General features: G+C 34.5%; 1 protein-coding gene across 1 annotated transcript in view; it reads left to right on the top strand.

The window, feature by feature from the left end:
• The window catches only part of LOC145687619 (T-box transcription factor TBX10-like), a 251,724-nt gene that overhangs the window by 52,148 nt on the left and 178,716 nt on the right, over positions 1–20,860 (top strand). Inside the window, exon 2 of the mRNA XM_081761087.1 lies at positions 11,864–12,209. Coding sequence (XP_081617213.1) covers positions 11,864–12,209 — 346 coding nt within the window. The remainder of the gene's footprint in view (positions 1–11,863; positions 12,210–20,860) is intronic.

The raw sequence follows: 20,860 nt of genomic DNA, 5'->3' as shown, positions 1-20,860 counted from the left end.
TAGATGTCTCTAGACAGCAATGTTACTAACTAATACGTTGATAGGGTTAGCAACTCACAATTTCCTATTTCCTAGTCTTTCTTCTACAATAAATCATTGTCTAATTACAAGTGCAGCTCTGTATGACTTAAAACGTCCAATCAGAGCATGCACGGATATTACGTGAAAGAGTGATTATGAAATCATTACACTGCGTAGTTTGCAAGTAAATCGAGATGCTAACTTTTCTGGACGTTCCTCATAAGATGTATTATAGACTGAGAATATTAATTGAAGAGCGCAAGTGAAATAAAGACATAATTGCTCAGCCCTTGCATGGTTATTCGTATATTCCGAAATCTGAGTCTATTCATTTACCCAAGTTCTCTAGCCCAAAATTTTCTATTTGCTTTATTAAATATACGGGGGGAAAGAAACTATGCTATGAGACACCGTTTATGGTGCTTGAAGGCGGCATTCCGAGTTCCCTTTAAACTGCTGAGTGCTGCGGTGTTGCCACATATTGTTTGTTTTTGTTAAAACAGAGAACAGGACCTGTTCACGCTGTAGTGTGTTTGCTTAACCACACTTCATTACCACCTGGCAGCGTTAGGTCACAGTTTTTGCAACAATTCATCTACCTTACAGTCCTTCACACGTCATTGATTTTGTCACATGCTTTAGTGAAACACAAACATACATGCACCTTACTGTACTGGAGTGGTTGGACTTGGAGTAAATCTAAGGGCACAGTGGATCAGTAATAGAGCACTAATCTCTGGTACGAAGTCTTCCTGGTTCAAAGCCAGGCCGTGTCGGTTTGTGATGGTCAAAACCCTGTCTGTGTAGTTTTCTCTCGGTTCCTTCTACATTTTCAGCCACGAATTCTTACATTAATCATCCGTCATCTTTAGCCTTCCTACTGTATCATAAACTGTGACAGAGAGCTCATTTCTGGTGTTAAAGTACCTTGGTTCGATCCCAAGCCAAGTGAATTTGTGATGGGCAATATCGTGTCCGTGGGTGTTTTCTCTGGGTTTTTCCGTTTCCTCGCACATATTCATTCCATTATTTCCTTTTACAACCCTTCACTTTCATAAACCATCTTTCCTCTTTAGTCTAATCGTGAGACATTAATTTTTTTTGAATAAATGGGCTAGAACTTGCCTTTTCAGATAGAGCAGTACTATTGTATGTGCTTGAGTATTTGAGTAATAGGGAGAGAGAGAGAGACGGAGAGGCAGCGAGAGAGATGGAGGTTGAAGAACGGAATGTGATGAAGATCAAAATAGGAACTCGTAGTATGTAATTAAAAAAAAAAAAAAAAACGCCTGCAATTTTGTGTTCGGTTTTTACGTGTTATACGATGTGTATATAGCATAGTAAATAGAAAACAATAGACAATTCACAGATTGTAAAGATGAAAAAAAAAAATAACAGTCGCTTTCTTGAAAGGTATTTAAGACACTATTAATGACTTTCGTTTCAAATGCCTTTTCTTTTTTCTTTCTTCTCAAACATAAATAGGCCTCAAACATCAAACTATATCCAACTATAACACCATGCGCGCGGGATCCACATATGTACGCACATATCATACTCATTGGAATCTCACACCTGCGCAAAAATCAAGAAATAATAATAATGATAATCATTTGGTACTACAAAATGTTTCAAATCAAGAATTAGAATTTTTCTTTCCCCAAAAAATGTGCTCATATACATTTTCACTAGTGTGATAAATTCTTTGGACATTCTTGGAAATTTTGCGTCAAGTGTTCCTGAATTCTTTCTTTCTTTTTTCTTTTTCTTTTCTTTTTTTTTAAAGCTTGGAAATGGAGATTTAGATGCTTAAAACCTCTGTGCACATTTTTTTTCTGTGCTATTTAGTACACTGGTAACAAAACTGAGTTTATGTTTGATTCAGATACTAACTATAACTGCATAGGAAAAGTTAAAAAAAAAGTGGAGACTAAAAATTCCATTTCTTTTTAAGTGTAGTTAATAAACTTGTACACATATTTGCGTACTTTCGTGAAGAAAAAACACATTTGTGAAACAAAATTAACGAGCTAATTGCGTTAGAGAATGTGTGTATATTCCCATTCTGTCGGATAATAATACACACATTTTTTACTTCTTTATTAAGAGGATTGTTTGTTTACACTATTTATTCCCTTGGGAACAAAAAGTGTTTCTGTCTAGATCCGGTAAATTTATCTTCAATTGCCTTTAAGAGAATATATACGTACAGGCTGGCTATGAAACACTAAACCATTACAATGGTTTAAAAAAAAAAATAATTAACGGCACGTTAAACCACTCGCCTACAGCTATTCTCAAGCACACTTCCTCAAAACTTTTGAATTATCTTTCTTCATATTGTTGTCGAAATTAGTGTTGCTTACGAGGCGAGACGAGAAGAGAAATAAGGATGTCTCGTCTCGCAAATTCCGTAGAATTCAGTTTCGATTTTCTAAGACTTCCATCTCGTCTCATTTTGTAAGTTTATGTACAAAATTCATACCCTGATTTTTTTTCTTAATTTATCAGAATCTTTCTGTGTCACGAGAAGTCCACGAAGAGTATATTATAATAAAATTTGAACCACATTTATTAATGAAGTGAAGTGTCTTGTGCATCTTTAAAAGTTGATAAATGCTCTTCCGTATGTTCGTACAATCAGTTTATCAATTTATAGCTTTTATCAGTCTTCGAAGTGGCAAAAAAAAAAAAAAAAAGCAGAGGTGGTATGTTTTATTACAATTTTGAACCGGCATACCGGCTATCTAAATATTGAAATATAGTGAGGGTATGTTGCCTAAAATATTGCGTTTCTATTTACATAATGACTCAAAACCATGGGAGAGCTTTTCTGTAATTACGGGAAAACGGAGCATGGAGAGGCTTTGCTTTCCGCCCCCAGCTTTCTGGAAAAAATAAAAAGAATATTATAGAGAATTATACACGAAAATGTTCAGTTTTTATACATTATTTCTAAATAAGAAATTAATTTTTTAACGTGAAAAGCTATTCGTCAATTACTGTGCGTAAAAATGAATTTATTAAAGGCATATTAGCATCCACTTTCCAGTGACGGTATGTTTTGATTACCAAAATAACGTGCGTTTATCAACGTTTAAAGACACGCATATTATTACATAATATACTCCAATGGTAAATATGGTTTTAAATGTTGTTGTATCAATCCTTCCTAAGCCTTTCGTGACACGGAAGTCCTCTGATAACTTGTTGATGAAATTAAGGAAAAAAAATCACGGCATAAATTTTGTACATAAATTTACAAAACGAAACAAGTCGAGAAAAGATTACCGTGAATCAAGACAAGATGAGAATGACTTAAATTCGAGATTCGAGACGAGACGAAGATTCGACAAATATATATATATGAGTGGTTATTTCTCATCTCGTCTCTTCTCTTCTCCTGAGCAACGCTAAAAAATAAGCTTACGAAAATTTTTGCTTTAAATTTGAAAACGTTCTCAGTATATAGACCTCATTACGCAGGGCTAAAAGTGGATCTGAAAAGGTAAGGGGACGTACGACGTCGCGCCGTGCCCCGTGTCTATCTTTGCCTATTGCAATTTTTAAGGAAGTGGAGGAATGCAATAAATATTTTTGGAAGTGGGGGAATGGCGTCCTGCTGCGTCCCCCTTCACTTTTATCCCTGTTCATTTGTCAATATTTTAAATTACAATCCGTAATGTATGGTAATTGCTAATTGTACTATACCGTACAGTACAGTATATACCCTACACATCATTTTACGATATATATAACAGTAGCCTGTGTTGAGAACTTTCAACAACAATTTGTTGTTAGATAATCCTTCCCTTCTGCACTCCTCTACTCATGAAAAAGAAGAAAAAATATGATATATACGTAGAATACTTATGCACAGGACACGCAACAGAAATGTCCGCGTAATTGTGCTGAAATTTGATAGACTAATATTGTTGTAGCGGATGGCTTCCGACATCCACAATTCATCATGCAGTGATTTTTCTGATACTTTCATGACCTCGAAAGACGAGACATGAGTATTATGTTCCATATACGTATATGGTAAATATGAAGCAATTCAAGTCAATCATTTAAATTATCTTTCATTTTGACCACATTATGCTTAAGCCATAACAATTTGTAAGAGAAAGAAAAAGTTAAGTGAAAGAAATGAAAAAGAACAAGACATATGCCAATAGTTGATTTTTTTTTTAAAAAAAGGAAAGGAATATTAACGGTCGTGAATACCTGCGTTGTTTTTTAAGCCTTGTTTTATATAAGGAACTATTTATTTATTTATTGTTTTTTTTTTCGAAATGAATTGAAATTTCAATAGTTTGATTTTATTGATATCTTCTGCAAATCTATTTAAGAAACCTAATCACTGCGAAATTAAAATACCGCTAATTTAACAGTAATTATGTGATATCTTCAAATAGATAAAATATAATCGAAATGTGGATCAAGAGCGCCCTAGACAATATTATTTTGCGTGAGGTACTATTATCACGAGTCACCTAGTAGCTTTCCGTTTGCAGCCATTTATAAACACGAAAATAAATGCCGATTTTCTAAATGGCTGAAAATCGAAAGCTGATAAGTTAATCGTGATAACCGTATCTGATGTAAAATAATATTATCTAGGGAGCTATTGTTCCACTTTTCGATAATCTTTTATCTATTTGAAGATATCACATAATTACTGTAAAATTAGCGGTATATTATTTTCTCTGTGATTGGGCTTCTTAAATCTCCCTTACTTCTAGAAAATTACATTTTGTGACGTATAATTTAAATTTAATTTGAACTTAATTGAAGTAACATTAAATTTACAAACAGTGAAAAATTCATTTGAAATAATTAAATAGACTTTCAAAGAAGAAATCAGTGAAAAAAATATCGCATCATTTAAAATTTCAAGTTCTTTTCAAAGAAAACAGAAAAAAATATTCCTCCATGTGTGCTTTAAAATACAAAATATGATGTAGGTTTCTCAACACCATTAAAATAATCAGCTGGTCACTGGTGTGTGTTGTAAAGTTATTTATAATTTGAGAAACGAATTGAAATCTGAATCGAATGGAGAAACTATAAAATATAATAGTGAGAGCTGAAAATTACTCTGGTGTAAATTATGCCTAAATTGTTGTTACATATCTGTAAAATATATAGTTTCATCATGTTTTAGCTTCCAATCTTTAGGGACAGCTATCAATGACTTATTTTACAAATTAAACGCAAATGAGGCTTATAAACCACAGTAGAACTCTCCATCCAAATTTTGTGTTTGTGTACCACAACTGTATTTATATGCCATACGTCTTTAAAGGGTTAAACAAATTTCAACAAATAAGTAAATCACTTTTAAATTGTATACAGTAAAATTTGGAAGAACAAATCTGTGTGAAAATTTTTATCACAGCAAATGTTGCAACAACTGACCTCCTCTACAGTATTCTCTTTCTAATCGTAGCTGAACCCGTCATTGTATATAGTCTGTGATATTTGGTAAAATAGTTGATCAATAATTTTGTGAAGAATCATGCCATGAATTATTTCATAACTATCCGTTTTCTTTGGCCTAAATGACGCAATAGTCATTTTATTTTTACACATACTCGGCCAATACAGCGGCTGATGGATTTAGCAAGATCTAGGATCTAGGATCTAGGATCCAGCAAGATCTAGGAATAATGGAAATTATTTTTCCACCTGTAACACTGTTCAAAGTTGTTACGCCCGTTGTTTTTTTGAAGTAATATTGGGAAAAAGGAAAATTGAAAAATTTCATGCTTTATTTCGTTAAACATTTACTCTGCTACAGTGTTACCCAGGTCATTTTTGAATTGTATTGGAAGTTCTAGCAAACGTAATTACGCTCAAAAATAGTATGCAACCTTGCAATCAAATTTAATAGTTGAATGAAATTGCTCTTTTTCATTGACTTGCTACCCTCTTTATGTCTTACATATTTCAATCTCTTCTTTGGTAAAAATAAACCTATGCCACTAATCATTTTCTGTTTGTTTTTACATTTTCATTATTTTTAACCATCTCATAGCGATATTGATAAACTACTTAACCGTTACTTCTTCTGTAATCTAATACCTGTACGCAATACTTGAATGGAGATGATTTTGGAACTATCACGACACCCACTATTTACATTTAAAAAATGATCATTGAATTATGATATTCCGAACGCCTTTTCAGTAACAAAATAAACATGACTAATATGGCAATTTATCACTTGATGATCATCCAGTTAGCCGTTTAATAGAATTCTGATGACTACTTACAAAATAGCTAGTGTAAGATTTAATTTTGGTTTTAAATTTCGTAAGGCGAGGGGTAGGACGGCAATTTAAAATATCGGTGCATTATCACAAAACCCAGTAAACCAAAAGTACTCAATTTTACTTGATCCATCACACATTGGTAGATTCATATCTGTGCAAGTACCACTCACCTGTTCCGTTGTCGTCTTATTTACTCAAGTTTAACTAGCAGTAGAGGAACCTAAACCTTCCCGGTTTTTTTATTTTTAAAAAGTGATGCAATATTACATACAATGTTATAACAAAGGATGAACAAATTCCTTTATTTCTTAGCAAATTAAAATTATATAAAGAAACTGAACCATATGATGTACTAAATGCAACAGGCCAAACGTTCAGCTTCCTCTGCTTCGTCGCTATGTTCGTTTTTGCTCGGTTTTATTCGGAGAATAACACCTCTCTCACCCACAACAGCAGCAGAGCAGTTGACATGAAACTTGCTTGCAGTAAAGCGGCAAATGGGCTTCTCCCCTCTAGAAAATGCAGGTTTTATAATAATTTACTTACTTCGTGAGGCACACAAGGCAGGGAACAAGCTATTCTATCTATCCATGGAGAAATCCCCGCTCTGTGATCAGGGGCAGGCCCGTATCCAGAAGGGTCTAGGAGGGCCACCCACCTAAATTTTTGCTGCCTCCCTAAAATTTTCACGGTAGGCTTGCAAATGAACTATAATATGGTGATGAACTATAATATAGTTGGATCGGGCCTCCCCTAACTTCAACCGGGTCCCCCTACATTTTTGGGCTGGCTACGGACCTGATCAGGGGTGTCATTTAGGGAGGACAGGGAGGGGCAATTGCCCCCTGAGTTTGAGATGTATATAGATTTTATCAATAAAATAGTACTAAATCAGTGAAAAACGCGAAATTTTACTTATATCAAGGGATCTTGCACCCCCTCCCCAAGCAAAATCTGAAATGACGCTCCTCTGAGTGATACAGCACCAGCACCACTACAGCTGTTTAAAATTCAAGCATTGAGTTGATTTAGAAACGAATTAGGATTTACATGTTAATAATTTATATACAGTAATTCTTTGGATATATTATTTGAAGTTTCCGAACACAAGTATCACTTTAAATTCCTTAGAATTTACGAACGTTTTTATGTGGATTTATTAGTTATAACTTTTGCCGACAGATAACGCTTCAAGTTGTATGTCAAAATATTTCAAGTTTTGAACTTATTACAAAGTTACAAGGAAAGAATGTGAATGCATTGTTAAGCATTTATGTCTTTTGGCTAAACTATTGAATATAGGAAAGGGACACCACATACATATATTTCGATTTATTTTAGATTTTCTAACACTACAGGAAGAAGTGTGGCAGTCATACATCTGTAAATATTTGAAGGGTAGGCATTAGTTCAAAGAAGTAGTGTTCACCGGTGAAATTAATTCTTTTTGAAACAGAAGTCGAAAATTCTCAAAGTGAGTGTTTGACTTCTTGTGCTTTCATAAAATGAACATAGTTTGACTTTTAGTATACTATGTTACAGCTCTTATCTCTTGAAACCCTTGTTCTCTTGACGTTCTGTCCGTGTTATTCCTATGTCCACACGTTATTGCTACGTAACCCTGTTCATGTTATCTGGAAGAATGTCATTCACCCCGTATAATTCAACTATACATTGCACACTGCCAAGGGCACCCATTAGGGGGGGCAAGGTAGGGCGCTAGCCCCCCTAGAGGAAATTGTACTTCAGAATATCGAAAATCCAATATAATTTTTACATTAGTTACAGCAAAATTTGAAACTATTTTTGAAACGTCGCTTACACTTGCCCCCCTTTGGAAACCACAACATGGGCGCCCTTGCACACTGCATCAATAATTAGCAGGATCCTCACTTGTACCCATCAGCATTGGCGTACTAGGATATGTTGCAAAAGGGTCATGCTCTTTACTTCTGAGAAAGGAAAGAACTTAACCTGTGTATTCTAGGAGGACCAGCAATGTTCTGGAAGTAGCCAGATCCCCCTGATTCCCTCTAGTTGCCCCAGGGTCATCGGCCAAGGCAGCTAAAATTTAATGTATACATAGGGTGTCTCAAATTAACGTATCAGTGTTTGGCTCATAAATGTTCAAAAATGACGACCGTCAGCATCAAGGTGTTGTTGACAAACCCATACAACAAAGAAGCATACAGACGTAATTGATGCTAGTAGAATAACAACACAGGCACATTTTCAAATTCTTCCCTCATATCCATGAGGTTTTGTGGGTTGTTCGTAAGCCAATAGTAAAAGTGACTTCATCGTCTTTTTCACGCATGTGTAAGTACAATTCACAAAATTCTACATGCCTCCATGGATTGTCCTCATTCAAGGCATGCAACCATCTTATAATGTGGCCACTACTTTACACCACGCCGCAAAATGCGACGGATATTCTCTCTACTGACACTAGTTTTAAGAGCAGACTGTCTCATAGATTTCTATGGAGATTGTGTGAATCCTCAATACACAGTTTTATTCAATTCGGACGGACAATTTTTCTTTCTTTTCAGTTCCATTCATTTCGGACGGGCGGTTCTTCCTTTTCATTTTTAGTTTCAGTTAATTCGGACGCCCAGTTCTTCTTCTTCCTTTTCAGTTCCATTCAGTTCGTCTGATCGGTTCTTCCTCCTTTCCAGTTTCGTTCAATTCGGACGATTGGTTCTTCTTCTCCCTTTACCATTTTATTCAATTCGGGCTGTCGGTTGTCCTTCTTCCCTTTCAGTTTCATTCCGTTTGAGCGACCGGTTCTTCTTCTTCTTCTTTTTCAAAATCATTTAATTCGGACTGTACTTGAAGCATTTTATTTGTAATTTTCAATGCACTCGCGTGATCATTAGCACAGATGAAACCAATAAAGCTTTCCATTTGTTTCGCCTGGTAAAAATTATCCTACCCCTTTCCTGACACTCTGCTTTGCAATCAGAATACACTATATATTTTGATACACTATAATGAAAATTTTTCAGTCTAACATCGCACGATTATGCTCCTTTAGGCTATGGGACATGGATGATTAAGGCAAGTGAATGATGGCGGTAGAATTAGTGGAATGAGAATGTGAAGGAAATTGAAGTATCTTGAGAAAACTCACGGACGGACACGATGTTATCCACCAAAAACTTTCTTGACCGGGGATCGAACCAAGAATCCCACACACCAGAACTAAGCGCTCTACTAGTGAGCTACCGTGGCCCCCTTCTCCTGATTCACTTTCATCAAACATTACAGAGGCACTAATTTTTTTCTTCCTGTATTTGAGTAATCAATTTCACAAGTTTGTGTATGGTCACTTAAAAAAAAAAGTTTCGCTTTGTATGATTAATGGACTTCGTACAAGTCAAACATCTTAATTATTCTGAGTGAGCATCTGTTTTGATTTTATTTTTTTTTTAAAGGATCTCCGTATACTTTGTTCACCGTGTCGGTTAAATTTATCTACCTTTCCTATTATATTCATTCCATTGCGAATCACTTAATAAACACACCTCTGTTCTGGTTTTTGTTCTTCCAATATTCATTGTTATTCTCTGTCTTGTAACAAAAGGTATTACAAAATGAAATTTCCTTGGATCACTGAATGAACGATGCCTTCCAGATACTTCTCTATCATTGTTACAAGCAAATACGTGACTAGAACAAGACCTAAGATCGTTATTTTCTATTACTTTCGAATAAGACAATGAAACTGTGGATCATTTTTTATTATTGTTTTACGTAAATTTGTAAAATGATAATAGAAATAGATGACTCTATCTGCATGGTTTCAATTTTTATGGTCAATTTAAGTAAGTGGCTAATGTGAAGAGTTGACCATTATTTGACTTAATGACAAATTAAACAGTCTTGACTAGAAAAGAGTTCTTGTTGGTCTAATTGTAGCAGTGTTCAGATAATTTATAAACAGATACAATATGACAGAGAAACTTAGCAATTTTTCTAGCAATTGTATAATTATTAAATTAGATGAACTGAAATTAAACCATTCTTTTTTTTCGTGGTTGGTTAGTATTTGTAAAATAATGTTCATTTCTTGTTTAATTATTTTAACTTTTATATCTGAAAATGTGCAAGTTTGTTTTATACCTGCTACTATAGTAGCTACTCCTACTCTCGTTTCTGCTCAGCCCTTATTTGTAGCAATGTTCGGGTAATTTACAGAGTCAATATGGCAGAAAAACTAATGGCTGACCAATTTTATTCGCATCTTCTGGTACACTATGACTGGCGGACCTAGCTCGAGGCCGGAGGGAGCATAGGCCCTCAGTTTTTTTGAATGACAAAAATAATTTTAGCTCTTATTTATATAGTTTTGAAAGTTTATAGTACATTTATGACATACCTATAATAGTCTGGGTTCTGACTAGAACCCTAGTTTTTACTCTTTAGATCCGCCATTGCATGATGATATACTTTATGGCCCAGAAAGCTATTCATATCCATTGAATTTAATATAAATCTGTAATACCAACATAACCAACACTATTGGTTCAGAAATTGGGGGAAAAAATCATATCTCCTTGAAAAGAAAAATGACAGTAGTTCTTTAGATTAACTTCTCACGACTATATCTCTGAGACTCAAAGACACGAATAATAAACGCATCTCAATGATTATGTGTATACATCTTAAAATACACTTAATTTGATGTAAAATGCTACATTTAAGCCTAGGCTTGGTAAAATTTCGCTTAAGGAGTTTGGTTTGCTATAATAATAATAATAATAATAATAATAATAATAATAATAATAATAATAATAATAATAATAATAATTACTTCGCGTGATGTACGAGGTATGTTCAAAAAATATCGAACCTTACTCTTTCCCGCCTAAACATTGCAGAGACTTTCTTCAGTGTATATGTAAAGAGGACACTCATGCGCAGTCGTGATTTTTTCCCGCCCGCAGAAAGGGACAGTCGCTGGCATCGGCCAACGAGTGGAGACATGACGATAAGCGTTTGTCGGATTTAAGTTTTTTTTTTTTTTTTTTTAAATGACAGAAAAACATTAAGCAGCAATATTGCATCGAATTTTTTACCAAAAGCTTGGCAATACCCAAGCGGAAACCATTCAATCGAATCGGTACTTTCAGTTTTGAACGGAAATTTAGGCATGAGGAGAGTGTCCGCGGATTTAGGCTTTCATCCCTCAAACACAACATTCCTGAGTTTCATCAGGCTCCCTATATCCGTCAAGACACTCCGTGTGACTTTTGATTACTTTCCAAGCTGAAAAATGTCAATAAAAGGGACCCAATTTGAGTCAAGAGAAGACATCATGCGGAATGCGACGACACAGTTGCTCAGCAATCCAAAAACTGCGTTCCAAAAAAGTTTCCAACAATTGCGGGAGCGCTGGAGAGACTACTTTGTAGGGGATTAGTGTTTTGGATTTCCAAATCAATAAATATATTTTTGCCAACCAAAGGTTCGATACATTTTTAAACATGCCTCGTATATTGCGACAGTGTTACTAGTAGTTTAAAAGAATAATGAAATTGGTGCTGGTTTTATTGCAGAGAAATTATCGCAATCTGCGGGTCAGAGCGACCGTGAGACGACTGAGGACGAAATGGAAACGTGTCGCGAAGAAGAAGAAGTGGACGTCGAAGAGTGTTCGGATAGTGATAAGGACATTGATGTTGGTGCTGAGGACTTGTCGTTAGAGCCCAAAGTCAGCTCCAGTACGTCACCCGACCCCGAGGAGAAAGAGGAGCTCGCGGACACCAAAGCCACCAAAATGGAAATGAAAACAAAGTGCAATTGTGAAGAACTGCTTACTGTAGACTGTCACTTAGAAACCAAAGAGCTTTGGGATAAATTCCACGATCTGGGTACAGAGATGATCATCACGAAAACAGGAAGGTAAGTGATGCACGCTTTTCATTTACGATATTCATTAATTTTATGTTTAAAATTCAACTCTGTAGTTAAAATCTAATCTCTTGGTCAGACCAGTCATTCTCAACTATGCTAAGAGATAGAGTTTAAGGCGTTTGAAGGCGGCTCCGACTTCTCTTCAAGTGAGAGGGCTTGTGGTGTTGCTACATCTCTGTACATGTTCACGCCAGCTGATACATGAAAGAAGTGAATCACTTCTTAGCCCCACCCCTTTCTCACACGGCAACTTCGCGTTACAGCCTTCGTTTCATTCGTCTAGCCCATACGCCATTGACTGTGTCGCACGATTTAGCAATTGGAGCGGGCTTATACGATCAGAGTAACGGTTTGAGCAAAGTAATGAAGTGTTTGATTGGTTGATGCTTTTCCAGCATCGAGGCTATATGAGACGTTAATCTACAGCTTCAGGTGGAATCCGAACAAACCGTAATGCATTCAAATATCAGGGAACTTCCACCGGGAATCGCACCCGGGCACGCCGTACACTAGAGGCGTGCCAGCTAGTAGCTAGACTAGTGAGGAAGGTAAGAAAGAAAGTGTACAATTGGTCATGATACCATGAGTAGTGTGTCTTGAAAACCATCAACTACGTCTTGCTGACTATTACCATTCTCTTCAGTTTAACACTAAGTTAGTAACACTAACTTAGTCTTCTCATTCTCTTTCTGTGTGATTTACTGAGAATATGCGCAATAATTTAGACACCATAGAGCGTTGAGATGTAAATCACTCTTTTAGACAACTGCTCCCCAAATTGTGCTTCTTGGAGCACCAAGTAATTCCTGAAACAAATGAGTGTGTTCCGCGAGGAAATTGAGAAACTAACTCTGTGGCCTATGAAACCAGGAGGTTCAATGCCGCATTCACAAAACCTCTACATTTATTTCTGCCCTTAACCAACTGGATAAAGTTTCTACTTTGTATTCCTGTTTCTGCGACTGCAACCTAGATTTGCTTAATGGTCTTGTTCCGATTGGGTTTCTACTTCCATTCTGTCTACATGACCCGCCAACCTGAGCCAATGTCCCTAATAATGTTTGGTAAATTATGCAGCTCCTCCTCATTATGAAGTTCCCGCCATTCCCCATTCCTGTCTGTCTTGGGTCTGAATATTCGCTTTAGATTTTTTTTTAGATACTTTTAGTCTTTATTTTTCCCTTAAAGAAAGCAACCATATTTCGCAACCGTACAGTACAATAGACATAAATTAACGTTTTAAGCTTCAAATTCTTCGACAGAATTCTCGAAAATGAAAAATTTTGGACCGAATAATAACACGAATTCCCTGCTTTAAGTCGACATTTTATTCCTTCAAGAATATGTTTTTTTTGGTCTGAATACAGTTTTGGTTTGTTAATGTTAATCCTAGATATTTGAAAGTATCCACTTTGCCGAAAGTATATTTTGACGTATCCATAATTTGCAATATTACAGTCGTGGCGGACTTCCTCTAAATTGAAAAACAAACAAAATAAATAAATAAAAATTTCTGGCTTTACGGATCACGAAGTAGCAACTAGCTAAATAACCCTTTACCTTGGTACTGTGTGATCAACACATCAATCTCTATATCTTTGTTTATTTGAGCTTTTTAGATTGAAATGAGTTTCTTTTCGTAATGAAATAGCTCTTCGATTTCTTCACGGCCAACATTGAATATGTGCTCTCATGGAGAACCGAATCCAGAACCACGTGCGTAGCCAGTCGACTGCACTAATGTACAAGATAAGCAAATAAATATAATGTTGTCAAAGCCATAAGATCTCATTTGTTGGATGCTTTCTGGGCGAATTTCTTTGCTGAAAAGTGATTATCGCTGATTTTTCGAATTGGTTATCTCTGGTTTAGACTAAGGTTCTGTAGTTAGGCTATTTCCTGTTGGTTGAGCAACAGAATATAAGGGCTCATAAATTGAAGTGGAATAAATAGTGGATTGAAATTGCAGAGAAAAGTCTGCAAAAAATGCATTGTATGAGTATAATCAAGCATAATTTCTGTTCAAAGAATCAGCCGTTCAACAAACATAATGAAACATCAGTACATATTTTAAAATTACTGCTTTAAGCTTTCGTTGTGTGTAGTACAAGTAGTACGGACATCACTGTTAGAATTACGTGCATCACTGTTAGGATTACGTGCACCACTACTTTAACTATATGTCACTGTTAGGATTATTTGCGCCAATTTAGGATTATGTGCGTCACCGCTAGGATTATGTCTCACTGTTAGGATTATATGCATCACTATTAGAAATATATGTCACTTTTAGGATTATGTGCGTCACTGCTAGGATTATGTCTCACTGTTAGGATTATATGCATCACTATTAGAACTATGTGTCACTGTTAGGATTATTTATATCACTGTTAGGATTATGTGCATCACTGCTAGGATTAGCTATATGTCACTGTTAGTATTAGGTGCATCACTATCAGAACTGTGTCATTATTAGGACTATTTGCGTCACTTTTAGGATTATGTGCGTCATTGCTAGGATTATACGTCACTGCTATGATTATGTGCATCACTGATAAGATTATGTGTCTAGCTCTTAGGGTTATGTGCATCACTATCACGATCGTGTCACTCTTAGGATTATGTGCGTAACTGTTAGAATTATGTGCGTCACTATTATGATTATGCGTGTCGTTGTTAGGATCATGTGCGCCACTGTTACAATTATGTGCGTCACTATTAGGATTATGTGTTGCCGTTATTAGGATTATGTGCGTCATTGCTATGATTATCTGCGTCACTGTTAGGATTATATGCATCACTGTTATGATTATATAAGCTACTATTAAGGTTATGTACATCACTGTAAGGATTTTGTGTTGTCACTGCTAGGATTATGTACGTCACTGTTAGGATTATTTGCATCATTATTAAGTTTATGTGCGTCACTATTTGGATAAAGACAATGATAAATTGATTAAACTGAAACAAACACTACCACCGTGTGTTATTAAGAGAAAGTTTACGATTTGGTCAATATTTTGATATAGATTTAACCTATACCTAGTTTCGAAAACGAACCAAGACAAAAAGTACCTTCTTATTTTAGTCTATTTTCTTTTATACATTTGATTTGATTTGATTTTCAGTTTAGCGTCCCTTTCAGCAGCGAGGCAGCATGAGACGTGGGCCTACAGTTTAACGTGGAATCCGAACCACGTGAGCTCCCACCGGGAATCGAACCCGTGTCTCTCCGGCGCCAAATGCGCTTACGCTAGCCGCTTAACCACGAGGGAGCTCTCTTTTTATACATGTGCATATGCTTACATTAGTCCATATGTGCTCATATGCGGTAATCATATGAGTCAACTTATACGTACGTATTATAATATCGTAAGTATATCCTGTGCACAGTTTAAGATAAGCCTGAGTGAGATCTTTAAAACGCAGAATTTAGAGAATTTTTGAATGGAATCAATTGGTAATAAAATTTACATTTCTGAATGGTATTATAATTTGTGATCCGTGGTTTATTGAGTTTCTCAATCTTCTTTCCTTTCTTTTGTTTTTTATCTTTTCCTTTACTTTTTTTTAAAAAAGAAGAAATAAGATTGAATAAATTGTAAAATTCCCGATTAAAATATGCGAATGCCCTATAAGTGTCTATAATAATAATAACTTTCAATACTGATATACTGCAATTCAATTTAATTCATTTATATAGAGTACATTTATATGTATATATAGCAGGCATCTATGCTTGTAACATATAAACTTGGGTTGAAGAAAACATGAAAAAAAAAAAGAAGGTAGAAAATCGTTTTTATTTGTTAAAGCTATTAAGCAGTTTGTGTTCTTTATTCATTTCAGAAGAATCGTAAAAGTTAATTTTGTGTATAAGAAAATATTAGCAGCCATATGAATGGTTTCTCAAACTTTTCTTTTTTTTGTTAGAAACTAAATTATTTTCGCTTGAAATAGCAAATATGAACTTATTTGCTTTTCTGTATTTTAATTTCGTTTTTCTTTCTTTCTTTTCTTTTTTGTTTGCCTTTTTTCTTAATCTTTAATTTCAATCGTTCTTCCGAGTAAAAGGTTTATTATTGTGTGTTTTTTGTTCATTTTTCTCTCTTTCTTTTCATTTCTTTTTCTTTTAAACTTCATTTTGTGTTGAGATTTGTCGTACACCTTGGAAAATTAATTAAAACAAGGAAAGGAAGATTTTTTTTTCTCGTAGTGCTGATAAGTTTTTACTGACATAGCTATATAGAATGAAACGTAACGTATTTTGCTATAAGGCTGACCATTCTGATATATATATATATATAATGTGCCCTTTTTTTCCTTCTTCAGTTATATGTACTTTTTCGCTAATAAACAACCAATTCTATGGCTAATTACAAAATTAGATACGTGCTTAATTGGTTACCATAAATATAAATACATATATTGCTATTTTTGTCCATTTAAATATCTTTCATATGTAATAATTGCATTACTTTGTTTGGGAGAATTATCATACGTAAATACAAAAAAAAAATGTTTCGAATACTCTATTTTTTATTTTTCTTGATATTGCTATTTCCCATTTCTACTAGGCCAGTGGTTCTCAGCCGGTGTGTCACGTGTCCTATAGAGTCTGTCGCGAAATTTTAGTATTTAAAAATCAGGAAGTATTTTGAAGTATTTTAATAAGGAGTTGAGACCAATTCTGAAGCAGTGTACCAATCGACACATTCAGCGGTTGCAGCAATGCTTAGAACAACAAAGATGCACTACTTTATAGAGACTTATAATCTTCATTATAATCATTCCATTATAATAATCTTCATTATAATATATAAACTTATAATCATTCCTCTATAACAGACGAAACAACAGAAACATCGGCCTTGTAACCTTAGTTTCCGATCCTCCCTCGTATCTTAAAATTAAATTTGCTCAAAGTAAAGAACACTCTACTTAAATCATAATTATCACCATTAAGGGGGTAGACCACTAAATATTTTTGAAAAACTATTATTTTTGTCTTTTGCCCGTTTTTCGTAAGTAGAAAGAGGTAATAAAATGTAACTTACCACAATAATAGATAATGTTATTCTACACCTGAAAATATGAATCGGACGAATTTTCAGTGTTGCCATTCATAGAAATTACAGTATGACCAGAATTTGAATTACTCAGAAATCTAGGTAAAGACAGCGATTAGAAAAATGAACTCAACGGTAATTGATGACTTATCATGCTGTCTATGTTCCTTGTTTACTACTTTTTAAATAATGTTTGTATTTATTTTGTAATTATTTATTTTGTAATAATTTATATAAGGTTTTTAAAATAAATAAAAATATTCTTTAAAAAGTAGTAAACAAGGAACATAGACAGCATGATAAATCATCAATTACCGTTGAGTTCCTTTTTCTAATCGCTGCCTTTACCTAGATTTTTGAGTAATTCAAATTCTGGTCACACTGTAATTTCTATGGATGGCAACACTGAAATTTCTTCTGATTCGTATTTTCGAGTGTAGAATAACATTATCTATTATTGTGATAAGTTACATTTTATTACCTTTTTCCACTTACGAAAAACGGGCAAAAGAAAAAATATTAGTTTTTCAAAAATATTTAGTAGTCTGCAGCCTTAATACATCTAAAAACAACAAAATAGTTTAAATTAGTAATATGGATTTTTGTATACTGGAACGAAAATTATGACATAGAATCGGTTTCATAAATATAATTCACTTTATGGCTATATATATAAAATGTTTCCTTACCTACGAGTGGGATCAGATGCGCACGAGACAAGAGATGAGATGGTCTTGTCTCGGAAAGTGTAACTGTTTATGTTGGAAGAGATACCTATGAGTCATTCTGTCTCATTTTGAAAAAATGTATTTGTTTCTATTGGAAGAGACCTGTCTCGTCTCGAATTTCGTTACGAAAATTCTATCTTGTCTTGGAAAGTATATATATATATGTTTCTATTGGGAGAATCTATCTCGTCTTGGAGGGTATATCACTTTATATTAGAAGAATTTATTTCGTTTCGAATTTCGTCACGAAAATTCTGCCTCGTCTCGGAAAGTGTATCTGTTTCTATTGAAAGAGTTCTGTCTCGTTACGAAAATTATATCTCGTCTCGGAAAGTGTATCCGTAACCCTTCAGATATCTATATAAATTCTGGGCTACTTCCTTAATTTCATTCTCACAGCTAATACTTCCTATTAAAATTGCCATTATAATTGGTTGATTTGCTTGGAGTTTACTGACCCCTCGTAGCCCCAGAACTGTATGAGACGGGGATCTTTTGCTTAAAATCAGATTAAAACCACTAACTGGTTTTGCATCCAAGGCAAACATTTCACAGAATGTACAGCCTTGTTCAGAAAATCTTGGCTAACTACCTATTTTAAAAGGTCATACTCTGGCAACCAAAATAGGAAATTTTAATTCTGCTTTGGCTCTAAATAAAATTCTCAATTAGCTTAAGAACATCAACATGTGTTTGATTTAATTCCAATGTAGATTAAAATGCAGTACTTTTTTGGCTCTAAATCAAGGTCTCAATGGGCTTAAGAAAATCAACATGTGTTTGATTTAATTCCAATTGTAGGTTAGAATGCAGAGCTTTTTTTGGCTCTAAATAACGATCTCAATGAGCTTAAGAAAATCAACTTATGCTTAATTTAATTCTAATTGTAGGTTAGAATGTAGGGCTTTTCTGGCTCTAAATCAAGATCTCAATGGACTTAAGAAAATCAACATGTGTTTGATTTAATTCCAATGTAGATTAGAATGCAGGTCTTTTCTGGCTTTAAATAAAGATCTCAATGGCTTAAGAAAATCAACATGTGTTTGATTTGATTCGAATTGTATGTTAAAATGCAGAGTTTTTCAAAGAGAGGTAAATGCCAAGGTCTTTTTAAACAAATTGTACGTCGGAACTCCATTACTTAATTTAATTAAATTTTCCAGATTATAAGTAAATCCATAACCTATGAGTATCGTTCAAATACAGAACATCTTTAGTATAGCAATCAACAAATTCATTAATGGTAACAAATTACATATGTTGAAAATTGAAAGTGTTGCTTTAACATTATTTATATACTGGACCATTGTGGGATTCATTGCGATGTGTAACATACGATGCATTATTCAATGCGACATGTGCGAATGTATGGAAAAGGAACATTTTAGCAGGTGTTGGCAACTTTTTTTTTCTGCAAAAAATAAATCTATATCCGCAGACTCTCACACATATAATATACAACATACACACATGTCAGTGTTCTTGTTAGCAGGAGCAAGCTGACCTGAATATCTCAGTGTTGCTACCTATCGAACAGTAATATTATCAATGTAACTAGTATGTGACGATAATATACATAAAAATCCTATTAAAATTCCTTTTTTAATAACTGAGAATTTTAATTTAAAGTCACACGTAGGTTAAAGGATATAATACTTAATGGAAGTGGATGATTATGTAAGAAGAGATGGAATGAAAGGGAGAATTCTGTGAAAATACACGGACACAATGTTGTCCACTAGAAACTTACATAATTTGGGATCGAACCAGGAACCCGTCACACCAGAGGTGAGCATTCTACCAGTGACCCCCCATAAATATTAAGGATGGAATATTAAATGTAACTTTGTCTTGTGCTATGGAAACAGTTAATAAAATAATGGATTCATATTTTTATGGATTTAGAAGATGATTCCATACTCTGGGATATGTTCAAAACAGTTGCAACCTTAATCTGTAATTAGCTGTTAAAAGAGCTGTCAATAGCACTCGGAAACTAGTTGCTCTTCCTCCCACCTAACTTCCAATTTCTTTGTCAGGTTACGTGAACTGTAAGAATAACATTAATAATGGTTTAGAAAATAATAATGATTATTGATAATTATTATCCTTCGTTCTGAGTTCGAGATTTACGTACATTTTAAGGAACAGAGCAATATACCTAACATACCAGTGAAAACGTGAAATCAACTTGGGTTTCTTCCTCTTTTCCCGCGCAAAATTTTGAAAAATAACGCTGCCGGAAGTTACTTGAATTAGGATTAAAAATTAGAAATTCATAAATAACACTGATAAGAGTCAATTGACTGACAATGTATATCAGTCCAATAACTGAAAGCTGTCTGGTCAGCCATAAGCTCCAATGGGATCAAGAGAAAGATAATGCTGGTATGACTATGTTTTTTTTTTATTTTAGAGCAAGGTAAATTAAACTCTCAACTTTTAAATATTATTCATTTGAGAATTTTTTTTTTAAATGTGGCTATTTTTTTGTTAGCTTGCAACATTGAGAAATCTACTAAACTATAATAGCATAATGCACACTGATTCAAGAGGCGGGTAGGAAACTCAATATAAACGCATACACGCACATAGATACATTGTACATACGCTCACTGAACAAAATCAAGGTTCCGGAACGGCCATTCCTTTTGTCGCTTCATCTGAAGGGCTATTGTTAGAACAGAAAAAAAAATGCGACTCTGTCCGATACAAGCCGTTTGTCGAACTATATAGATGACGAAAAATATGCCTACAGTATGTGTTTGTACGTATTGTTTGAATGGTTAAATTGGAAATGTGATGTTATATTGCTTCCCCCCAGCCCTGCCTCTTCGCTGCC

Source organism: Thermobia domestica, chromosome 1 (genome assembly GCF_964235325.1).
Source record: "Thermobia domestica chromosome 1, izTheDome1.hap1.1, whole genome shotgun sequence".
Taxonomy (NCBI): domain Eukaryota; kingdom Metazoa; phylum Arthropoda; class Insecta; order Zygentoma; family Lepismatidae; genus Thermobia; species Thermobia domestica.
This window is presented reverse-complemented; position numbering and strand designations above follow the sequence as displayed.